General features: G+C 32.5%; 1 protein-coding gene across 1 annotated transcript; it reads left to right on the top strand.

Annotated features, from left to right (window-relative positions):
• The first annotated feature begins 2,548 nt into the window (after nucleotides 1-2,548).
• Nucleotides 2,549-4,186, top strand: LOC120070757 (umecyanin-like). The gene is made up of 2 exons (XM_039022633.2): nucleotides 2,549-2,822; nucleotides 3,670-4,186. The coding sequence occupies exons 1-2, from the start codon at nucleotides 2,651-2,653 to the stop codon at nucleotides 4,038-4,040; spliced, it is 543 nt and encodes a 180-aa protein (XP_038878561.2). The 5' UTR covers nucleotides 2,549-2,650; the 3' UTR covers nucleotides 4,041-4,186.
• The last annotated feature ends 19,637 nt before the right edge of the window (nucleotides 4,187-23,823 follow it).

Here is a 23,823-nt window from a genome sequence, read left to right as displayed (position 1 = left end):
AAGCAAGTTTTCAATTTTCATCTTGATGCCATTTTAATTTTAATTTTCGGGGTGGAGCTTGCTGGCAATAACAACGAATCAGAACTTCAAAAGAAAATAATCAATTAAAAGAATTTGCTGGCAAATTCATCTATGGAAATCCCTTCATCTCTAGTCGCAGCTGATTTGGTATCCAATTGTCCAATCTGAGATAAACTTCTCCCCAATCGTTACATATTATGTCCAAGCTAAATAAGGATTAGGTTGGATTAGTTTTAATTTTAAGATGGATTAGATTGGGTTGGATTTTTTATGTTTTTTTTTCCGAGTTGAGTTAGGTCCAGATTACACTTTTAAAAATCTTAATTGATTCAACTCAACCCAAATTTCTAATATATATATATATAATATTTGATTTTTATGAAATTTTAGTTATAAATATGTGTTCTCTACCGAAATTCAAGTATTGATGTAGCCTAAATTTCCATTATTAATTAGTTAATATATCTTTCACCAACCAAATATTTTTTTGACGAAGACTTAGATGTCCTCGTCATTGAATGAATGGTAGGAAACAGCCTAATTATTTTTTTAGAACGTTAAATCAGCCCAATTATTATGGGCATAAATGTTAAATAATTCTACTAAGAGAAAATAATAATAACATAAATCTTGAATATAAAATGGACATATTGAGACGGTAAGAGAGACTTGTTCAAACAACTATTTATATGTGAATTTATTATGTTATTTCTTTTGAAAAAAATGTGCTTAGTATTTTATGTTTTAATATATAGTGGACTTATGTTGTTATAATATATTTAGCATGATATTTATGTATATATTAAACGCGTGATATTGAATGACCCATTATTGAAAAAGTATTAAGTGTTTGTGGGAAGATTAGAAAAACCATTTTGATGACTTGATTTTGATCCTTGAGATAATATTCCAACTCTCTAATGGAATATTTTGAAAGTTTTTTTTTAAATATAAAGTTATCGAAAATATTTACAAATATAATAAAATTTTACTGTCTACCCGTAATAGACTGCAATCGAGATTGAGAAGAAATAATTTTAAAAATTAAAAATTAAAATTTAGTTTTTGTTTTTTAAACTTGATTAAAAATTCAAATCTTTTACTTTAAAAAATGTAAATTTTTTTAAAGAAACTGAGAAAAAATAAACTTATTTTTTTTTAAAAAAAATCAAATGATTACTAAAGAATGTCAAACTCGTCATCAAATAATTTTTTTTTAAATTCGATTAAGTAACTTTGAGTTTGTTAAATTGTGTAGGTATCAACTTTGTAATCTAAGATTGACCTAAAACTATATCAAACTTTATTATCTAAAATAAATATATATTTTTCTAATTTTTGCATTAGAAGAAAATTTCTCCTGTTTATCCTTATTAATTTCCATTGACCAAGTAATTGATATATAATTTATTATCTAATTGCAACATAGGGAGTTAGACAAACTTTATTTTATTTTAGAAAAGGTATGCCTTAAAAAGATAACTTGTAAGTCTTAGAGAAAATATCAAATTTTGAATCGTTGTATCAAATTAGATTAAACTTTTAATTTCATCCATTTTTAACATTCCATTCAATTTAAGTTAACTTACCTATTAATTTTAATAAAAATAAATGTAAAATTCTTCATAAACTCAATAATCTCAATAAACTAAAATTTTACACAATAATAAATTCTGACCAACACAAAACTCAATCGTGAAGGTTGATCGTCTTACTCAATTTCTTCTATCGTTTATGCTCTCTGCCAATCGTGTAGTAAATTTCTTCTATCGTCTAAATTCTATCGTGTACTCTCCTTTGTGTACACTTCAACCCAGCATCTACTTTGTATCGTGTACTTTCTATCGTCTACACGATCAACCCAATTGTGGAGTCTCCTACCCATCGTCTACACGCTTTCCTCTATTGTGTAGACGCTTGTCTTATCATTCACCTTTTTCCCAACGATCGTCTAGATATTTGACCACAATCGTCTAGCCTTTTTCTCAACGACCGTCTAGCCTTTTCCCCGACGATTGTTTAGCCTTCACCTCTCAACGATCATTTAGTCTTTGACAACGATCGTTTAGCTGCCCTTTCTTCTTCCTCCTTATAAATTGAACTCATTAATTTCTTTCCTTTATTTTTATAATGTTTATACTACTTACACATGTCTAGTGGAATATCTTATGTATTTTCAGGTAAAGATTAAAATTTAAAATTTTGCTTCATAATTGTAACAAATAAGCTAAATGAGATGATGTGAAATTTTTTGACATAAAACAATGAATTGAATAGCCTACATATGACTTAATCAACATCTTGATTAAGTCATATGTACAAATAAACATAAAAATGGAGACTAGACAAATTTAATCATAATTATAATGGGTAGGTTACATTTCATATGTACGACTTTTCAGTTAGCATTTTGTTTTAAAATTGCAAAATGTTTTCTAATTTTAAAAAGAAATTTGCAAACAGGTCCTTTTAATAATTTAAATAACCCCCAAAAGTGGACCAAGCTCGATGTGTAGTTGGTCAGCAAGTTTTAGCCACAAACCTTTTGTTCTCATTGTATTGTATATATATACACAATCCATTGAGGCCCTCATGAGCCATATTCTTTACGTTTTCCACAGAAACAATAATGAGAATCGGGATAGTTTTTCTGGTGACGGTGGTGGCGACCACCGTGCGTCATGCGGCGGAGGCGATCGAGATTCATGTCGGAGGTGACGGTGGTTGGCTACGTCCTTCTAGCCCGGACTTCTATTCCTTGTGGGCTGCGGGTCTAAATTTTACCGTCGGAGATGTCCTAGGTTAGAAACCTTTATTTATACCGTTGAACTAAAAAAAATCATTTTCATCTTTATTATAATTTTGCTTTTTACTAAATATGTTATAATTGGTTAAGATCAAGATACAAACATTAAATAATAATATTATGTAAGTAATATATAGATGACATGACATCAATATTTACTATCTCAAAAATTTATGATTTAATCTCTCTCTAACTGTGGAACTAAAAAAAAATATATAACAAAATAATAGTAATAATGGCCTAAATAACTGTTCTTTTTCATTTTCTTAAAAATTCGAATAACAGATTTATAATAGGTAGAAAATTTTTTCCTTTCTTTTTAGTTTGAACAACTTAAAATTAATTATGATATACTCCAATTGACACATACCATAAACTTAATAAACTAGAGGCTAAATTATATAAATAATAATAATTACAACAACATTCAATTTTGTTATATTAAATTACTCTTACACTTTTAAAAGTTACAGTACTCTTCTTGGCACGTTTTCAAAAGTAACCTCCAGTTAAAATTAATAATGATTAGGTGTAGTTTCATGTTTTTTTTTTTATTATAAAAAATATTTTATTAAAAACTATTACAAAAAAACAAAAGTGTCATATATCATATTTCTATTGAGTGTTGCTCAGGCTTGTCCGACTCATTTTTTTTTTTCCGAGTAAAATTGTTTAGAATTAATTTGGACAAATACTAAAACTTACCATCACTGTATTAATGGTAAGTTGTAGTATATGATGATTCAAATTTCTGGTTCAGGTCACTGCCATACTTAGTATAAATTACAGTCTAAAATTGTAAAGAATTTATAGTTTAATGTTTGTTTTTGTTATGGCTGCAGTATTCAGCTTTCAGACGGGAGCTCACAATGTAGCCGGAGTGACAAAAGACGGTTACGACAACTGCAATACCAGCAATCCTAAATTCTTAAACACTACGTCTCCTTTTTCCTTCACTCTCGAAACACTCGACGATTTCTATTTCATCTGCACCGTCCCCGGCCACTGCTCCGCCGGCCAGAAATTGGCCATCACCAACGTCCAACAATCGCCGCCACCTGGCTCGTCCCCCCCTGATTCTCCACCCGTTTCGGGTGAAATGCCACCGCCGGTTGTTACTGCTCCGCCGCCGCCAAACTCGGTCACCAGAACTATGGCCTCCATATTCACTGTTGCCTTGGTCTCCATTGCTGTCACGTTAATAATATATTAATCACTCATTCCTTTCCTTTTCTTTTTAGTATTATTATTAATAATGTTAGGTAATTACATGTTTGTTGGCTTATTGGAAAAGAGTTGATGGGATTCTATCAACGGCACTATTTTCAGTATTCTATTGAGATTTTTATTTATATTTCATTGTTGTCTGCTTTTGCTTATGTCGTTTGAATAAAATTATCCAACTCTTTAGACTCTTTAAAAATAAAAACTATAATGGATCAAAGGTTTAGAAAAACATTATTGGAAAAAAAATTGTAAAAGTTCTTTAAATTTATATTTAATGGTTATTAACGGCCATCTTGGTGAGTAAAATGTAAGTTTATAGATGTGTTTAAATTTTAGAAATCGAGAAGGAAAAAGTAGAAAATTTATTGGAATTCTAAAAAATTGGTAGACAATCCCAAAACAAAAATTTGAAAACAAAAGATGCAATGAAAATAAAGTTATTCATATTTTCAAGTATTAATTGTTCAGTAGTAAATTGAAGAATTTGATTCTAATTTAAACAATTATTTTAAATGCTGTATTTAATAAATCATAAAATTATTTGTAGTTACTCATTAAATTTTAGGTTAAATATAACCTATTATTATTTAGTTTGTGAACTATAATTTTTTTATAAGTATTATTTTGTGAGATTATATAATTTATAATAAATTATATAATATACATTTTAATTTTAAAAAAACAAACTGAGTTTATAACTTTGAATACTATGTTTCTAAACATTTTTATCTTTTCTAGGGTAATTCTACATTTCAAAATTTAAAATTCAAAATCTAGATTATTACACTAACAACATGTTTGAATTCGAAACTAGTTGTCATACACCATCCTAAACTACCATATTAAACTTAGGATGAGATGTGATAACAATAAACCCCTACTGAATACTATACATACGGTCAAATTTACATGGCTAGAAACATGACATATTATGTGGACCTTGAAAAATAGAGAGAACAAATAGTTTTTTTTTTTTTATTCATCAAAGTTAACCAAGACATATACACTAATGAAGTTTATATAGGTAGGGTAAATAAAGAGAGACAAGTAAAAGACTAATATACCGTTATAATAATATACATTAACATCCCCACAAACTCCTGATGCTACAACAATAAGCATATAGAGTTTGTCAAACAAAAAAAAAAAAAAAAAAAAAGAAACGCAAAGTGGAGTGAGCCTTAGTAAACATATCAACAATCTGCAAAGAAGAGGGAACAAACGACAATGAAATGGTACCAAGTTGAAGATGATGTTGAGTGACATGAAAATCAATCTAAATATGCTTGGTTCTCTCATAAAAACCTGAATTACGTACTATCTGATAACACTCTGATTGTCACAATATAATGGAGTAAGATGACAAATATAAACACCCATATTTGCAAGCAAACCAACGTAGCCAAATAATTTCACAATTAGTCAAGGCCATGGCACTATACTCGGCTTCTATAGAAGAACGAGAAATAATACTTTGTTTCTTACTCTTCCACGAAATAAGAGAATCACAAGAAAAACACAGAATCTAATGGTTGACTTGTGATTTGTAAGATCACCAGCCCTCCGCATCAGAGTAAGCTCGTAATTTTCAAGATTATGTGGAAGGAAACAAAATACTCTAAACTGAGTGCCTTGAAGATACCTAAGAATACGAAGAACAACAACCCAATTAACTTTAATAGGAGCAGTGACAAATTGACTAACCACGTGAACAGCAAGCACAATATCTGGACGAGTCACAATGAGATAAACCAACCTCCCAACAACACGAGTTGGAATCAAACGAAGGAAGTCCATGTAATGGAGAGTATCGAGCATTGGTCTTAAGAGGAGTATCCACAATTTCATTGTCAGTGAGATGAGCATGCTCAAACAAATCACCAATATACTTTGACTGAGATAAGAGACAACTTTTTGAGGAACATGCGACCTCAATGCCCAGAAAGTAACGTAGTGCCCCCAAATATTTCATGACAAAAAAAATGAGATAACTCCGATTTCAAATATTCTATTCCAACACAATCATCACCAGTAATAATCATGTCATCAATATACAATGATAATAAGTTATGACCTGCATCTGTACGCTTGATAAATAAGGTAGATTCATAATGACCAGGAATGAAACCAGGCAAAGTAATTACCATAGGGAACTTTTCAAACCAAGCACAAGGTGCTTGTTTGAGACCATAAAGTGTTTTACAAAGCCTAAAAACTTCACTGTGTTGGTGGATAACATCGGGAAGGGACATCATATAAACTTCTTCACAAAAATCACCATTCAAAAAAGCATTATTGACATTCATCATAGATATTCTCCATTGAAAATTGAAGCCACTACGATAATAGTGTGAACAGTTGTCATTTTTGCAATAGGAGCAAAGGTTTCTTCATAATCTATACCATACTCTTAGGAGTAGCCTTTGAAACATTCGAGCATTGTATTGTTCAATGGATCCATCATATTTAGTTCTAATCTTGTAAACCCAACGAGAACCGATGGGGCATTTTCCAGATGACAATGATACTAAATCCCATGTATGAGTTTGATGTAGAGCAGTAAGTTCCTCAGCCAAAGCATCTTGCCAAAGGGGATCACAAACAACTTCTCTAAAGGATGAAGATTTAGAGAAACGATGAATAGAAGCAATAAAAGAGGTAAAGGAACAAGAATAAGAAGAATAAAAAAAGTTTGGTAGTTTAGTAGATATATGAACACAAGCGGACTGACGCAGTGGAGGATCATTTACAACCTCAACAAGGTGATTGTGTGGCCAACGAAGAAGAGTGAGAATTGGATGTCTCAACAACCAAAGTATCATATTGTATCATGTTATCAGTAGAAGCAACTAGAACTAAAGATGAATTTGTTTCAGTGTTAATATCAAAATGATCAATGAGAATAAAATCTAACTTTGTCATACGATGAAAACTAGTAGGAATAGAGAAGAAAGAAATTTGCTCTAAAATACAACATGACAAGAAAAATACATTTTTGACTATTCAGATCAAAACAACGATATCCCTTTCGACCAACACCATAGCCTAAAAAAACACATAAGCCAGATCGAAAAGACAATCTTTGTGCTCACATTTAGGTCGAAGAACAAAACAAGTGCAACAAAAAATGCATAATGAGTAATAATCTGGCACATATCCATATAGTTTTTCAAAAGGGGATAAGCCTGAGTTGTGCGAGGTTGGAATTCTATTAATCACATGAGTGGCAATAAGAATTGCTTCCCACAAAAAAAAACACTAAGAACATCAGCTGGCAACTAAAATGAACGAGTTGTTTCAACCAGATGGCGATGTTTCCTTTCAACAATGTCATTTTGTTTAGGAGTATCAGTACAGAAGGTCTGATGTATAGTCCCATCCGAAGTAAGTAAACGAGAAAAATTTTTAGGTGTGTATTCACCGTCTAAATCACTATGAAAGCACTTTATGACAACTAAATGTTGAGTTTTCACAAAAGCTCTAAAACTGTTGAAAATTTTAAGATACTCAGACCCTCTTCTTTCTCACTTCTCTCTTCAAAACTGTTCGTTGAATTCGTGATGCGAGCTTAGGAGTGTATTGTATAAGGTAATTGAAAAAATAAGTGCAAATGTGAATTATGCGTTGATGCGTTAGTGATGTGTAAAGGGACGCGTGACACTCCTCTATATGCGTTCAAATTTTTCTGAATCAGATCCAAGTATAAATCCAACTTAGGTTCTTGGTAAGTCCAGGGTCAAACTCAAGGATTCAGATTAAAGCTAACGCAGAGCTTGCATTGTAGTTGATGTAGAATTATCCTAAGTGAATGTGAAATGAGTTATTTACTGTGTGCGTGCAAGAAGTTACAAAAAGGGTCAAGTAGAAAATAGGGGGTCGTGTGAAAATGGAGTTTAGTGCAGGGGATATGCGTCGATCTAAGTGAGATGTACAAGTACAAGAATATGATGCGGATGAAATGACTTGCTTATCTCCATTTATGCGTTACATTTATGCTTACTTTCTATTCAACATTTCTCAATGCGAATGTCATACAATTCTCTATCTCTAGGATGTATGCGTTAGTCACAGAATGCAATAAAACACTAGTGCGTCTATCTCTAGATGTACCAAGCGTTTCTAACTTAATGCTTGCTTGTTTATTCTCTCGAATAATTCATACTAAAGTAGCTTTTACCAAGTGATTCAGTTGGCTTAAGCGTTTAGAAATGGATTTTGCATGAAGTTATAGATGCATCTAACGTAAAGCAAGAAATAAACAGTGGCGAAGTGAAGTAGATCAAATATGTAAATTCATAAAGAAACTGATTGTCTTTACAAGATTAATACTCAATCAAATGAGATGAAGAATATTATAATTCAGATGAAAATAAAGGAGTTAAGCAGTAGAGTACAATCTCTTGTCCTCTTTGGCTCAATTCGAATTCGTGTACAACTAACTTGTAGAAGAAATGGAAGAAAATTCTCTCTCAAGCTCAATTTTCTCTACTCCTTGATCGACGATGGGGGTGGTTCTCTTCCTTTTTGTGTTCTTCTTATCACAACAACACAACTCTAAGTCTCTAAATTTCAGAATTATATAATTTGAGCTAAGATCCTCTCATCTAGTGGGATTTCTTCTATTTATAGGTGTCGTTCTTCACCAACTTGATGATGGGGCAGCATTAAATTCCATACCTTGGTCAGCCGCCTGACACTCAGATACTTTTCAGACGCCGCCAGCTGTAGATGCCCATACTTACAAGTGGTGATTTGACACAAACAACCTAAATCAATGAATCTTTCTTGCATTGGAACCCCTCTGACGCATGCCTATACGTTGACGTTGCCTGTGACACTTAGAATCTTTGTTGAAATCCTGCAATATTATGCGTTAACGCCGCAGTAGTTTAGTAATAAACACTATTTTGCATGAGTTTGATAGTGTTTGAGTAATTTCATGAGTTTTCTCTAAGAATGATGAGATTTTATCATTAAAGACCCTAATTGTTCTAACTTTTGAGTCACAATAACTTGTATTTCTACAAGTTATCACAAACCCTTGCCATTCGTCTGTCGATCATAAGTGAAGAGTCTGTCATAGTTTGTCGATTGTGGGTACATGTCTGTTCGCCATGCAGGTCTTTTCGTTGTGCAGATCTGGCCTCCGTGTGCAGATCTAGCCTTCGTTCATCGATCCGCCTCTATTTTTCGTCGATCGTGCAGATCGTTTAGATCCGCCTCCGTTCATCAATATTTGCCTATGTTTTTCTCCCCCTCATTCTCTTCTTTTTGTGATTTTTTCCCACGTTTTCTATACTTTGTTCCGAATGAGCCATTTAGGGTTCAAATCGGTGGTGTTTCATAGCGACGTCCGTCTTGGGGAACTTGATGCTATTCCGGCCACGGACCAGAAATTTCAGTTTCCCAACAACGAAATTAGAATCCACCGTATATCGCTGCCTAGTGAGAGATGTCCTCCTCTTTTAGTTCTTCAAACAATTTCTTTATTTTCTCTTAGGTGTAAGATACAATCTTCCTTGCCTGTTGAACAACCGCACTTGATCCAGCTTCACAACTCATGTTTCCACGAATTGAAGGTTTTACTCATTTTCTTGATTCTTTTCTTCTAAAATGTTTTTATTTTTTATTTTTTAGAGGAAATGCATGTGGGTTTGTGCATGTTTGGTATGGATACTAATTTTCAGCTCTGTTAATTCTTTTAATGATGAAAATATTCACTGTAAATTTGGAGTGAAGTAGACATATAAAAGTGTATAGACTCAAACTTAAGTGACTCACCAGCTTATAATTTGGACTATGGAGTTTGGGCAATTTCAATCTCAAACTTGGTATATACGCTGGGGATTCATAAGATTTCTACGCTTAATATATACATGCGTGGATGTGTGTATATATCTATGAGTGTGCTTCAATTTTTCGAGTTTCAGATTGATATTGTTTTGTTACTATGTATTGAAAGAGTTGAGCAATGATTATTAAGGTTTATTATTCTCTCTTCAGAGACAAGTCTTTAGCATGTTAGAGGACATTGATTTTTGAGTTTGAATAGTAATATACATATGCATAAAGTTTTGACAGTTTTGACTGAACACTTTATATTGGCAGCTTTATTGTGTCATTTTCGAATAATGCCCCCGACCCTAAAAGGGATAGTGCTTCTGTCCAAGAATTCTTTGCCAAGATGGAAGGAGCTTTTAGAGTTCATCCACTTTGGTCTGGTTGCTCAGAAGAAGAGCTGGAAAGTGCTGGTGAAGTAAGTTCACTACTTTTGAGCATGTTTACATCTTTCTATTTGATAATGATCTATTTATCACCTCAATATTGAGGATGAGGCATCGTGGAGTGGGTTACTTGCTGAAAATCTTACTAAAATGAAAATGGAAACCATCCTATAATTAGACTGATGGACAAGAATATTGTTCTTACTCACATCAATCCAGAGGTTGACTTTAATTCTGATGCTATTTATTTACTGGTGTTGGGCCAATAAGTTTTATTTATAATTAGGCTGTCTTGCATCTACCATAACATGATGTATATTGAAACTCTCTTTGTAGGTTGGTTTTGGAATTCAAAAGAACGTTGTTTGGTTATCCATTATGTTATTTCCCTCACCTCCATGATCTATTGATTCAAAAGAAGGTAATTTGGTTATCTATTATGCCATCAACAAAATAGTTTATATTCATTCTATTGGATATTTAGTGTTAATAGAACCATTTGCTTTTCTGCTTGAATGTCCCTTCGTTAAGAGTGTGTGCTTGTGATATGACATGTTTTTGGATGTTTGAACAAGTGGAAGAAGAAAGAGGCAAAATGAGTATTTGGGTTTGTTTACTTCAAAATTTTGTTCTAGTTTAGTACTTCAGACATTCTTCACGTAGGGTAGTATAGGGATTTGTGGAGTCATTTCATAATTTTTGAGAAATAGATTTGTGGAACTTAAGCTATTCAAGTCTTGTTCTCTTTATGGTAATAGAATTTTTGTGTCAATGGAGAGGATATATGGTAATGGAATATTTGTGTCAATCCCACACTTCCTCTCATTCATTTTCCAAACTTCTTAATTGTAACATTCTGCAAGGTTTATCTCTCTTTCTTTCTCTCATTTTTACTTTTCTTCTCTTATCTTCTCTTATCATTCATTTAGCTTACTGTTTAGTATTTACTATTCTAATGCTTGTTTGCCTCTCCTTTCTTATGCTAACTACTTATGTTTGTTGGCTTTTGAAATCACTTTTTTCTGTAGATTTTGTGGTTTATTGTGATATTTGTTTAGATTGATGAAATTTTGAACTTTGCTGAGTTTTTGTTTTTTGGCTTTTCATTTCATTGATAGGAATTGAGTCCATGAATTTGGAGGTATAAGATCGAATGCCCATGTGACAACTTTTGAGATTTGAAGTCAAGTGAGTAATCAGATCTGAGTTTTTATAAATCATTGTTGTTTATGTTGTTTGTTCTATTGAGAGAAGATTGTTGTTTGAATATTGTTGGAAGTGCATTTCTTTAAACAGGTGTTAAAGTATTTTTTTTTTTTTTTTTTTTTTTTTTTTGTATTGTTGTGGTAGTGCTGTCATGCTGCCAAAATTTTTCTAAAATATAAGAGTTATAAAGTTAGTTGTAGGTTAAAATATGGTAATGTTTCTTAGTTTAGCATTGAAATTTGGGATCATTACAATGACTATTGTGTAGCTATGGTAGTTGTTTATGGCTTGAGTTCATTTCTTTTGTTATTTATAAATTGCCTATATTAACGCAACTTATATTTTTTATTTATACACTCTCATATGACATTGCTTGCACAAGTACAAGGAGGTTCTGGATAGAGGTCATAACAAACTCATCCATAGAATTGAGAAAAGAATAGCAAATTTTGCATTCATTCCTTTTGGTAAGTTTGTATATAGTTTTCATACTTTATAATTTTATTTTAGTATGATTCATTTATTTTTAAATTATTCTTGATTTTATATACTTAAGCAAGTCTTCTTTATAGATTTTTTTGGGACGATAGTAATGACACTCCAAAGTAGACAACCAACTCTCTCAATTTTTTGTTAATTTTTTGTATTTGTCGAAAGTTAAGTTGTATATACAAAAGCAATTAAGATTTTATTTTGTGATTTTTGTGATATGTAAGCACCCAACTACTGCTTTGTAAGTATAAATTTTGTTATTTTCTTTGGGAGCTAACTAGTATTCATACTTTGTGAGCAAGACTTAGATTTAAATTTTTGTGTTTGTTGAGATCTTAATATATAAAAACAATTCTTGTTTGTGGACAAATTATTACAATGTCGTTTTTAACTTTTTGACCATTAAAAGTGGATTGGACCATGGCATTAAAAAAAAAGATAATAATTGGAAAAATGGACGATAATTCTGGGTTTTAATGTCGGTTTAAAACTGACATTAAAAGGCTTTAGTGTTGGTTGACAACCGCAATTGAAGATTGTGTTATAAAATATCTTTAATGTCAGTTTCATACCGACATTGAAGGCATTAAAATCGACATTAAAGGCAACCAACATTAAAGACATTTTATAACATGATCTTTTATGTCGATTGTCAACAAACATTAAAGCTTTTAATGTCAGTTTTAAACCGACATTAAAGCCCATAATTTTTGTAGTGTCTTAATTTACTCATGTGGTTATTAGTTGGATTATATCATAAAGGTATTTTTATTGATTAACGCATTCATGGTGTTTGTAAAAATGCCAACAAGAGCATTGTGGGTAGTTTTTTTAAGTAAAGTTGGAAGTTTGGATGTATATTAGAAAATACCTTAAGAACTCTTGTGCATTGGCGATGTTGTAATTATTCAAATATCTTCTTAGTTGTAAGTTGTTACTTCTCAATGAAACTAAGTAGGTTGATTTAATCATTACATGCAAGTCGTTCATTCACAATATATTCTTAATCGCAATTGTTATCAAAAGTTCATTTTACCTCCTATAATTACATCTAATATATTTTTTGGAGAGACAATTGAAAAAGACATTCATCACTGGAAAGAGCACATGAAAATGCACTTTGTGCTAGTTCAACGGAGTCGTGCACATATGCGAGCATGAAACTGAATCATTAAAGTTAAACACAAAACTCTTGGAAGCGAAAAGTTTTCTCAACAAAAGAAGAGTTCCACATCAATTTCAATTTTCTTTTGCATTTTCAATTATTATAATGTTAATTTAGTTCATAATAAATGGTAGATTACAATTTGATTCACTAAATATAAATGAAAAAAGATGAGATAAGAAAAGTAAAAGACATGGTCATCGAGTTCCTTTCTGCATACAAGTGTTGTTTGCCCAGTGAGAGATGTTTCGTATTGTTCTTTCAATTACTGCCATTTACATAATCGTACACGTTTTCTTATATATGTTGTTGGATGTTAACCAACTACGAGTTTGGACCTTGACTTGTTCCTGTTGTTCCCATGGTACTAAACATCTATAAAAAAGCTATCCTTTGTGATAATTTTTTCTTCTCAATTATATTCTCTCATCATACGATGGCTACAAAACTAACTAATTTGAATTTAATTGCTCGTCTTTTCCTCGTTGGGACTCTCCTACAAGTTGTCTACACAGTCAACTAAGATGTTGGTGGTAATTTTGGTTGGAACCTACCATCGAACATAACCTTGTTTTTTGACTGGACTCGTAATAAGACTTTCTTCGTTGAAAATAAGCTAAGTAGGTGCTTGATCATGCCCTATTCTTACTACTTTTTGTTTGGTGAAATTACAACTTCAAGTTAACTTTAGCTTTTAATTTCGTATCTAGGTCTTTAAAAATTTTAAAATTTTTAAAAGTTAATTGCTTTATAATACTATTAGGATATTTATTTGAATTTTATGTTTATTAGATTCATGAATTTTAAAAATAACAAAATTCATGGACTATAATTTTTAATTATATTTTTTTATTAAATTGTACAAAATATCCATTACCTTTGTGGGTAGATTTTTAAAAGTTTGAATTTCACCTCAATGAACTTTGAAAAACCTTAAAGAGAATGATTGTTTTTAAATATAAGAAAATGAGTCAACTTATTTACAAATATAGCTTAATGTTAGTGTCTATTAGGGATAGACACTAAAAGACATCTATCATTGTCTATCACTGACGTGTCTATCAGTGTCTATCACGGATAGACAATGATATTTTGCTATATTTGAAAATATTTCCAGCAATTTTGTGATTTAAAACAATTACCCCTTGGAGAACTCCTTCAAAATAAGATGAAAGTGGCACAATAACTAGTATTAAAAGAATATATGATATCATTTATAACATTAATTATTCACATCAAAATAAGATGATTTTTTTTATCTATTAGTGTTTGGGCCAGCTTACGCGCATCTCAACTAATCTCATGGACAACGCACCTGACCCTTCAACATTTGAGTATCAACTAATAAATGATTTGTAGTCAAAGAAAAAGAACTAATAAATGATTTTAACAATGTGTTGTATTGAGACGAAATAAATGGTAACGGCAAAAAATCTTAATCTTCTATATAATTACAAATAATATCAAATAAGCTTTCTAATTTTTATACATCAACTACAACATCAATTCTCATGCTTAATTTAGCGAAAAGAAGATATTTATTTTAAAGTAATTTTAAAGTTGAAGGGTAGTAAAAATAAAACTTTTTAAAGTTTAAGGATAGATAATTAAAAAACAGTTATAGTTTCTAAATTTTCATAAAAATAACAATTTAATACTTGAAATTTCGTTAGTAATAATTGTTAGCATAATTACTTTATATCTATATTGAATAGATGAACTCTAGGATCAATCATGCCAAATTTTCAAGAATAAATAACATACTAGATTCCATTGAAAAACTAATGATAGCTTCAAGATGATGATAGATGACTATGGTCTTACTCAACCAAAACTTCAAATGCCCTTAGTGGGTCTCTCTCTAGTTGGGACTCAAGAAAGACTAACTGCTTATTGTTTTGGTATATTGGGGACCATAGCCCTAAAATCTCTTTATATACTAGTTCAATTAGGGTTCCCATTAAACCCTAATTAACTAAGAATGAGCTTCTACCCCGTAAGTCCATACTTAATTAGGAATCTAGGGTCATAATTAATTAGATCATATAATAGGGCCCAATCTAATAAAATAACCAAATGTGATAAAATATTAATCCACATACATAGCCCATACTTTAATTACACGTATTATTACTTAAATATGTCTAACAATCTCCCACTTGGGCTATATCTATGTACCTAATGTAATTAAATCACATAAACCTGTAGCACGCATAAAAAGGTTATTTCAATAGTGGAATTCTCCTTTAGTTCAATCTGGTCCATCCTGTATTAGCATGGAATCAAGATGGCTTTTGTTACTACCATTGTAATTAAACCTTGATTTTATTATTGGTTCAATAGTGAAGTCAGGAATTGGAGTCTGAACATCATTTATAACCACATTAGGAAAAGAAACTAATTCCTCTTCAAAGACAACTTTCCTTATGTTATCTTCTCCCCCAAACTCAAGATCCTTAAGGAATCTAGCATTTCTTGTCTCAAACAATGATCTAGAAGTGGGATCATAAAACTTAAAACCCCGAGAGCGCTTAGAATACCCAACAAAAAAGCAACTAATAGTTCTTAAGTCCAATTTTCTTTCGTTAGTCCTGTAAGGCCTAGACTCAGTTGGACTACCCCAGATATGAAGATTCTTAATACTAGGCTTATTTTCTGTCCACGGCTCATAAGGAGTTTTAACTACCATTTTACTAGGTACCCTATTAAGGATATATGTTGCAGTCTCTAGTGCTTCACCCCAGAAGGATTCTGGTAGAAAAGAATGACTAATCATACTTCTTATCATATCCTTAAGTATTCTATTTCGCCTTTTCACCACATCATTCTTGCTGGGTTTTCCGGCATAGTGTATTGCAGGGCGATTCCACATTCCTTTAGGTATTTGGCAAATGGCCCTAGACGTCATTCACCTGATCCATCATATCTATCATAGTATTCACCACCACAATCAGATTTGACAATGTTAATTTTATTTCCAAATTAAAGTTTAACTTCAACTTTGAAAGACTTGAAAACATCCAAAGATTGAGACTTCTCATAACTAAATATAGATACCCATATATTGAATAATCATCTATAAACATAATCAAATATTGTTGTTCATTCTAAGAAGTCGTATGGAATGGACCAAAAATGTCAGTATGTGTTCTAAGATGTCTAAGCATTTGTTGGTATCTAATTTTCTTATGTTTGTCTATTTTGCCTTAATACATTCCACACAAATGTCAAAGTCACTTAAATAAAGGGAATCAATAATTTCATCTGACATAAGTCTTTGAATTCTATGTTTAGAGATGTGACCTAAACGCTTGTGCCATAACATATCGAAACTTATTTAATTTATACTTTGTACCACATAAATTAGATAACGGGATTTTGTTAAATGAAACAAAAGTATCAAGCATATTTATATATTATCAATTAAAGAACAGGTATCAATAAGCTTAGAATCTTGAAAAAGACTAACTTTATTATTTCTAAAAGAACAAAAAAAACCAAAATTGTCCAAACTGGAAATAGAAACTAAATTTTGTCTAAATGATGGTACGACAAGTCTTGTTCAAATCTAAATAACAACAAGTTTTTAAATATAATCTAAAATTCCCAATAGCTTTAACTAAAACTGCTTTGTCATCGCCCACATAGATGAATCTTTTAGCATCACTTGGCGGCCGACTCCAAAGACAACCCTACATTGATTTACTTATGTGAGTAGCAGCACCAGAATCTACCCACCAAGTATCTATGAGTATAGAAGCTAATTAACTTCAGAAAAAACCAAAGTAGGAAGTTTACTCTTCTTTACACACCACTTGGCGTACTTGGAACAATCTTTCTTGAAGTGACCTTCCTTTTCGCAGAAAATACAAAGATTTTCAATAACTTGTTTCTTTCTCTTATTCTGCTGAGATGTCCTTTCTAATATGAAATAAGGAAAATGAAAAGACTTATAAAGGAAAATAACAGAAAATCTCAATGAAGAGCACTATTCATCCATTACATATTTAAAGGAAAAAATAGTGCCACATGTCAACAGTTGATAGAAGAATAAAAAGCAAAAAAGAAAGGCAAAAAAAAAAAAAAAATACACCACAAATATTGGAAGGAATCTTTTATAACAGAAAGGAAAAGTATAGAAATAAAGGAGGAATAGAAATAATAGAAATCATCTTATCATCCCCTCTCAAGCGAACGTGGTGCTGAAGCAACAGAGAGTTTGGCCTTAAGATTGAGAAAACAGGGAGAATAAAGTGTTGGGATTGGTGTCCTAATTCTCCCGGAGTCTCGTTGTTTGTAATTATACACATTGTTTATGAATAAAATAAGCGTTATTTCATTCTGGCATTTACTTAAATCCAATAAAAAAAAAGCTCCATGGTTATTGTATGTAAACTTAAGCATGTATATGAGATATACAAGTGAATCATGTCTTAAGTGATAACCTAAATAGGTCTGTAGTATAAGAATTAAGGTAGGATAACTAATCCTGGTGACACTACAGATACAACCCGTTTTGTAGGGGTTTGCAAGTGTTGTAAGCTACTATATATGGTAGATCCTGGCCATTCATGTGGAGACATGCGAGGGGGTCCTATACAAAGAGTTTGTATAAGACCGAACCACGAGATGACTAGACTCTGTATATAACGCCATTGATACTGGAGACTTACATCTTACCTAAACGACCATAGGTGACATGACCTCAATGCTGATTGTTTTGGAAACTTCTGTCTTTGAGGACGTTCCTTTGATTAGTGTGGGTGAGAGTAGCCAGATTGCTAACTCAACATGCCTACCTTTTTGGGGACTTGTCTGATCTGGGGCTAATTCCAGGGCTTGAACATAGTGGCCACAGCTTCTCTTTGGAAGAGAGGACTCAGTCATAGTAGAACTATGACTTATGTTTATTAGAGGAATCAGTGGTACTTAAGGAGTTAGATGTAACTACGGGGGCATAACGGTTATTGGCCGAGCTGTACTTACAAGCGATCTGTGAAGGATTATCGCACTGTTGATTGGTTAAGAATGACACATAATATATCTGTAGTAAGGAGAGTTTAATTGTTGATCTTTAGGAGTGTCTGGCAGTTAACGAATGGTGGATCCCCTGACTAAAGAGTTTAGTCAGTTATTCACGTACCATTGGAGCTTCGAGCTACAGGTCCATAAGATCCCCTTGGTAGCTCAATGGATTCAAGTTGAGAATTAGTTCTTGGTGTTTATTTGGTTCATTGTCAAATTGACAAGAGGTAATTCGATTACATATGATATGATCGATATGGTGTATGAGATACATTAAGTGGAGGGTTAATGTAAATGAGATTTACATTAAGTGCCATGGAATAGAAAAAAAAAGCTATGGTTTGTATGTTTCATGAGATGAAATATTAAAACTATAGGTTATAAATATAGTATAATAAGTTGGTTACCATTTATGTTTATAATAATATTAATTATTGGATAATTATCTCTTTTTCTTTAATAACCAATTGAGTGAGAGGTTATTGATGGTTTCATGGTAACCGTGAGATAAAAGGAAAAATGTTTTCCTAATTTAAGAGAGATTGGCAAAACGTTGTTTTGAGTTTTATACTCTCGAAAATTATTCACGAGATAATTGTCAAGTAAATCAGATTTACTAAACGACAGCTTGAAGAGACTAGACGATCGTGGAGTGTTCCTACACGATAGACACTCTGTTAGACGATGAGCTAAACGATCGCATAGCTTTTGATAAATGATTTGGCATCAACCTATACGATAGGCTTTATTTTCTCCTACTTGCTCAATCGTTTACACGATTGTCCTCTTTTGGTCTCATCCTCTAACAAAGTCTACACATAGCCCACACTCTAGATTCTCACATTGAGAATACTGAGGTAAACTTTTTGGTGGTGTCATACTCAACCCGACACAGTCGAGGTTTTGTGGAGGACGTTCGTGGTGTTTGGGGTGTTTGTGACCATGGTGATCGATTAGTTTGAGTTCACTGTGATCGTGCAGTGTAACGGTCGTGTTAGACGAACGTTCGTGTGTTGCTTTGTTGCTGTGATCAAGCATTCGTGATCAAGGAACTTGAAGATGAGTCTTCAAAGGTTTGTTAATTCTTTGCCTTGATCGTTTAGAAAAGCATGTCGTAATTTCGATTTATGCATAACCGTATGTTTCCGTTTGTGATTGTAATTTTAATGTTCATATACGATTGAAATTTGGAAAGATCCTTCCGCTACTCATGGAAATGCTCATGTCCGATTTCCTTCAAAAAGCGCCTTGGTCATGATATCAGCAAGTTGGTCATCTGATGACACAAACTTAACAGAGAGTTGACCTCAAGCAATCTTCTCCCTATGAAATGATGATTGATTTCTATGTGTTTTATGTGATTGTGAAGAATGGGATTAGCAGCTTAGTATGTAGCACTAATATTGTCACATAGTGGTAAAGGTGGAGGAAGATTGCAAAAACCAAGTTCCAACAAGATAGATTGAATACATAATATCTCAGCAGCAACATTTGACATTCCCCTGTACTCATACTCGACACTTGAACGTGAAACAACTCTCTGTTTCGATAAACCCCAAGAAACTAAACTCGAACTAAGGAAAACAAAAAATCCACTTGTGCTTCTCCTATCGTCCAAGCAGTTGGACTAATCTGCATCAGTAAAGCAGGTTAAGGCTGAGATAGAGGACTTGGAGAGTATAATACCATGATTCATCGTCCCTTTTAGGTAGCAAAACAGACGTGTAGCAGCTTGAAGATGAATCATGGTAGGGGCGTGCATAAACTGACAGAGTTTTCCCACAGATAAGCTGATGTTAGGTCGGTAAGTGTGCAATATTATAAAGCACTAACAAGGCTTTTATATTCAGTAGGATTCTCTAGTTTTTCACCATCAGTAAGAGATAAATGTACACCAAATGTCATGGGGGAGTGAATGGGCTTGCAATTAGACATGCTTGCCTAAGCCAACAAATCATTAATATACCAAGCTTGAGACAAATGCATTATAGACTGATTTCGTAAAACTTGAATACCAAGAAAGAAGGACAAATCACCAAGATCTTTAGGAGAAAATTCAGTATTCAAACATGATATAAACTGCTGAATAAGCACATAACTATTGCCAGTAACATTGATGTCATCGAAAGAGTTGTAGTCACTACTTGAATGCTCTCCCCATTCGAAGTTTATGAGCTTGACGCCATAAAAAAATGAAGAAGAAACCTTATAGCTCTGATACCATAATATGAAAAAAGGAAAACAAAAAGACTTAACCTGGATATTAGATTCAAGCATTGTTAGCCATATTTGTACTTTTCTTCAGGAAACTAGTTCTTAGACTCATCTTTCAGAGAATGAAATGACTTTCAAGGTGGAAACGGGTGAAGTCATTTCAGCAGAAGAAGTGGGAGACGTCAACTTATGTTAAGAAGACTCTTACATCTTGCTTGAAAATGCATACTATGTACCCATAATGAAAAGTAACTTGATATCCGTTTATCATTTAGTAGAAAATATGTATAAAGTAACATTTGAAATCAATGAAATGTTCATTAGTTCAAGAGGTGTTCATATTTGTTCAGCTAGACTTAAAAATAACTTGTATATGTTAAACCCAACTAAAGTAAAAGTCATTTTAAATATAGAGATATTTAAAATGGTAGAAACTGAAAATAAAAGACGAAAAATTTCTCCTAATACCCATCTTTGGCACTTAATACTTAGTCACATAAATCTAAAAAGGATTGATAGATTGGTTAAAAAAAAGTCATCTAAATCAGTTAGAAGACAGTTCATTACCTCTATGTGAATCATGTCTTGAAGATAAAATGACCAAAAGATCTTATACAGGAAAAGGTCTTAGAGCCAAAGAACCTCTAGAACTCATCCATTCAAACATTTGTGGTCCAATGAATGTGATAGCTCGAGGAGGATATGAATATTTCATCGGTTTTGTTGATGATTATTCGAGACATGACTATATTTACTTAATGAGTCATAAGTCTGCAACTCTTGAAAAGTTCAAAGAATTTAAAACAGAAGTTGAAAACTTATTAGGTCAATAAATCAAGATGGTGAATATATGGATTTACAATTTCAAAACTATCTAACAAACCATGGAATTCAATCCCAACTCATAGCACTTGGAACACCACAAAAAAATGGTGTTGCAGAAAGAAGAAATCGAACCTTGTTGGACATGGTTCGTTCAATGATGAGCTATGCTCAGTTACCTCAATCCTTTTAGGGTATGTAGTATAGACTATTGTATTCATTTTGAACATGGCTCCCTAAACAATTGTTTCAGAAACATCATATGAGTTATGGAGGGGACGTAAAGGTAGTTTATGTCACTTAAGAATCTGGGGATTCCTGACAAACATGTTGGTGAAAAACCATAAGAAGTTGGAACGACGTTCAAAATTATGCCTATTTGTAGGAAACCTTAAAGAAACAAAAGGTGGATTGTTTTATGATCATCAAGAAGATAAAGTATTTGTATCGAAAAATACTACATTATTAAAAGAAGATCATATTAGGAATCATCAACCTTGCAGTAAACTAGTATTGAGTGAAATAACCAAAGAAAATACAGATAAATCAACAAAAGTTGTTGATCAAGCTAGTCCATCAACAACAATTGTTGCTCCATCAAGAGTTGGTAATGCCTCAACGTAGTGGAAGGGTTGTTCATCAGCTTGAATGCTACATGGGTTTAATAGAAACTCAAATCATCATACCTGATGATGGCCTAGAGCATCCATTGACCTTTAAATAGGAAATGGACGATGTTGATAGGGAATAATGGATAAAAGCCATGGACCTAGAAATGGAGTCAATGTACTTCAATTTTGTCTGAGAACTTGTAGATCAACTAGAGGGGTTTACCCAAAGAGAGGGGGTAGACTATGAAGAAACCTTCCCTCCTATTACCATGATAAAATCTATAAGAATACATTTGTCCATTTCCACATATTATGATTAAGAAATATGGCAGATGAATGTCAAGAAAGCTTCTTTGAATGGCCATCTTGATGAAAGTATATACATGTCTCAACCAAAAAGGTTCATTGAACAGGGTCAAGAACAAAAAGTTTGCAAGCTTAAAAGATCCATCTATGGATTAAAACAAGCATCTAGATCCTGGAATATAAGATTTGACACTGCAATCAAATCTTATGGATTTGAATAGAATGTTGATGAACCTTGTGTTTACAAGAAGATAGTTAACATAACTGTAGCTTTCTTGGTTCTTTATGTTGATGATATCTTACTCATTGGGAAAGAGACAATTTTCCTTACTGACGTGAAGCGATGGCTTGCATCAAAATTCTAAATGAAAGATTTGGGAGATGCTTAGTACGTTCTTGGGATCCAAATTGTTCGGAATCGCAAGACAAAACGTTGGCATTATCTAAAGCACCTTATATGGACAAAATGTTGTCAAAGTATAATATGCAAAATTCCAAAAAGGGTATGTTACCTTTTAGACATGGAATTCATTTTTCAAAGGAGCAGTGTCCTAAGAAGCCTCAAAAAGTTGAGGAAATGAAAAGAATTCCATATGCATCAGTAGTTGGGAGTTTGATGTACGTTATGTTGTGTACACGTCCTGACATATGTTTGCAGTTGAAATTGTTAGCAGGTTCCAATCTAACCCTGGACACAATCATTGGACTGCTGTTAAGAATATCCTCAAGTATCTATAGAGAACAAGGGACTATATCCTTGTGTATGGGCCTAAGGATTTGATCCTTACTGGATACGCTGATTCTGATTTTTAGACTGATGTAGATTCTAGGAAATTTACTTCAAGATTAGTTTTTACTTTTAACAGAGGAACTATAGTATGAAGAAGCATCAAACAGAGTTGTATTGATGACTTCACGATGGAAGTTGAATATGTAGCTGCATATGTAGCAGCTAAAGAAGTAGTGTGGCTATACAAGTTCCTGACAGATTTGGAAGTGTTCCAAATATGCATCTGCCTATCACCCTGTATTGCAATAATAGTGGAACAGTTGCTAATTCAAAGGAACCGAGAAGCCATAAATGCGGAAAACACATTGAAAGAAAGTACCATCTCATCAAAGAGATAGTACGCCAAGGAGATGTGATAGTCACGAAGATAGCCTCAGAAGATAATCTTGTTGATCCATTTACGAAGGCTCTCTTGGCTAAAATGTTCGAGGGCCACCTGGTCAGACTAGGACTACAAGTTTCATAATCTAGGGCAAGTGGGAAAATTGCAAGCATATATAGATGCCCTAGTTTATTGTATTTTCTCTCTATTTTCTCAACATTGTAAACATATATATTTGAATATATTTCTAACTCACAAGAGTATTAGTCTAAGTGGGAGATTGTTGAGAATGTCCTAAAACTCGCAGTTCGTAAATATTAGAAACATAATTTTTTTTTTATCAATAATCATTCAATAAAATGTTATTGATATTACATTCTATTATAAAAATCCATAAAACAAATCTATGGCTATAATATGAATACTTTAACTTTATGTGGAGACAAAAAAGTGGATCAAAGTTTAATATATAGTCAAAATGGTCTATAAGTATATGGATGGGATTGGGTACCTCATCCTAGTAACACTATTGGATGCAACTTTGTAAACTGATACAAATGACGTGATCCCAAAATCATTCATGTAGAGATAT

Source organism: Benincasa hispida, chromosome 2, assembly GCF_027475165.1.
Source record: "Benincasa hispida cultivar pf3 chromosome 2, pf3_genome.v1.1, whole genome shotgun sequence".
NCBI classification, from domain to species: Eukaryota; Viridiplantae; Streptophyta; class Magnoliopsida; order Cucurbitales; family Cucurbitaceae; genus Benincasa; species Benincasa hispida.
This window is presented reverse-complemented; position numbering and strand designations above follow the sequence as displayed.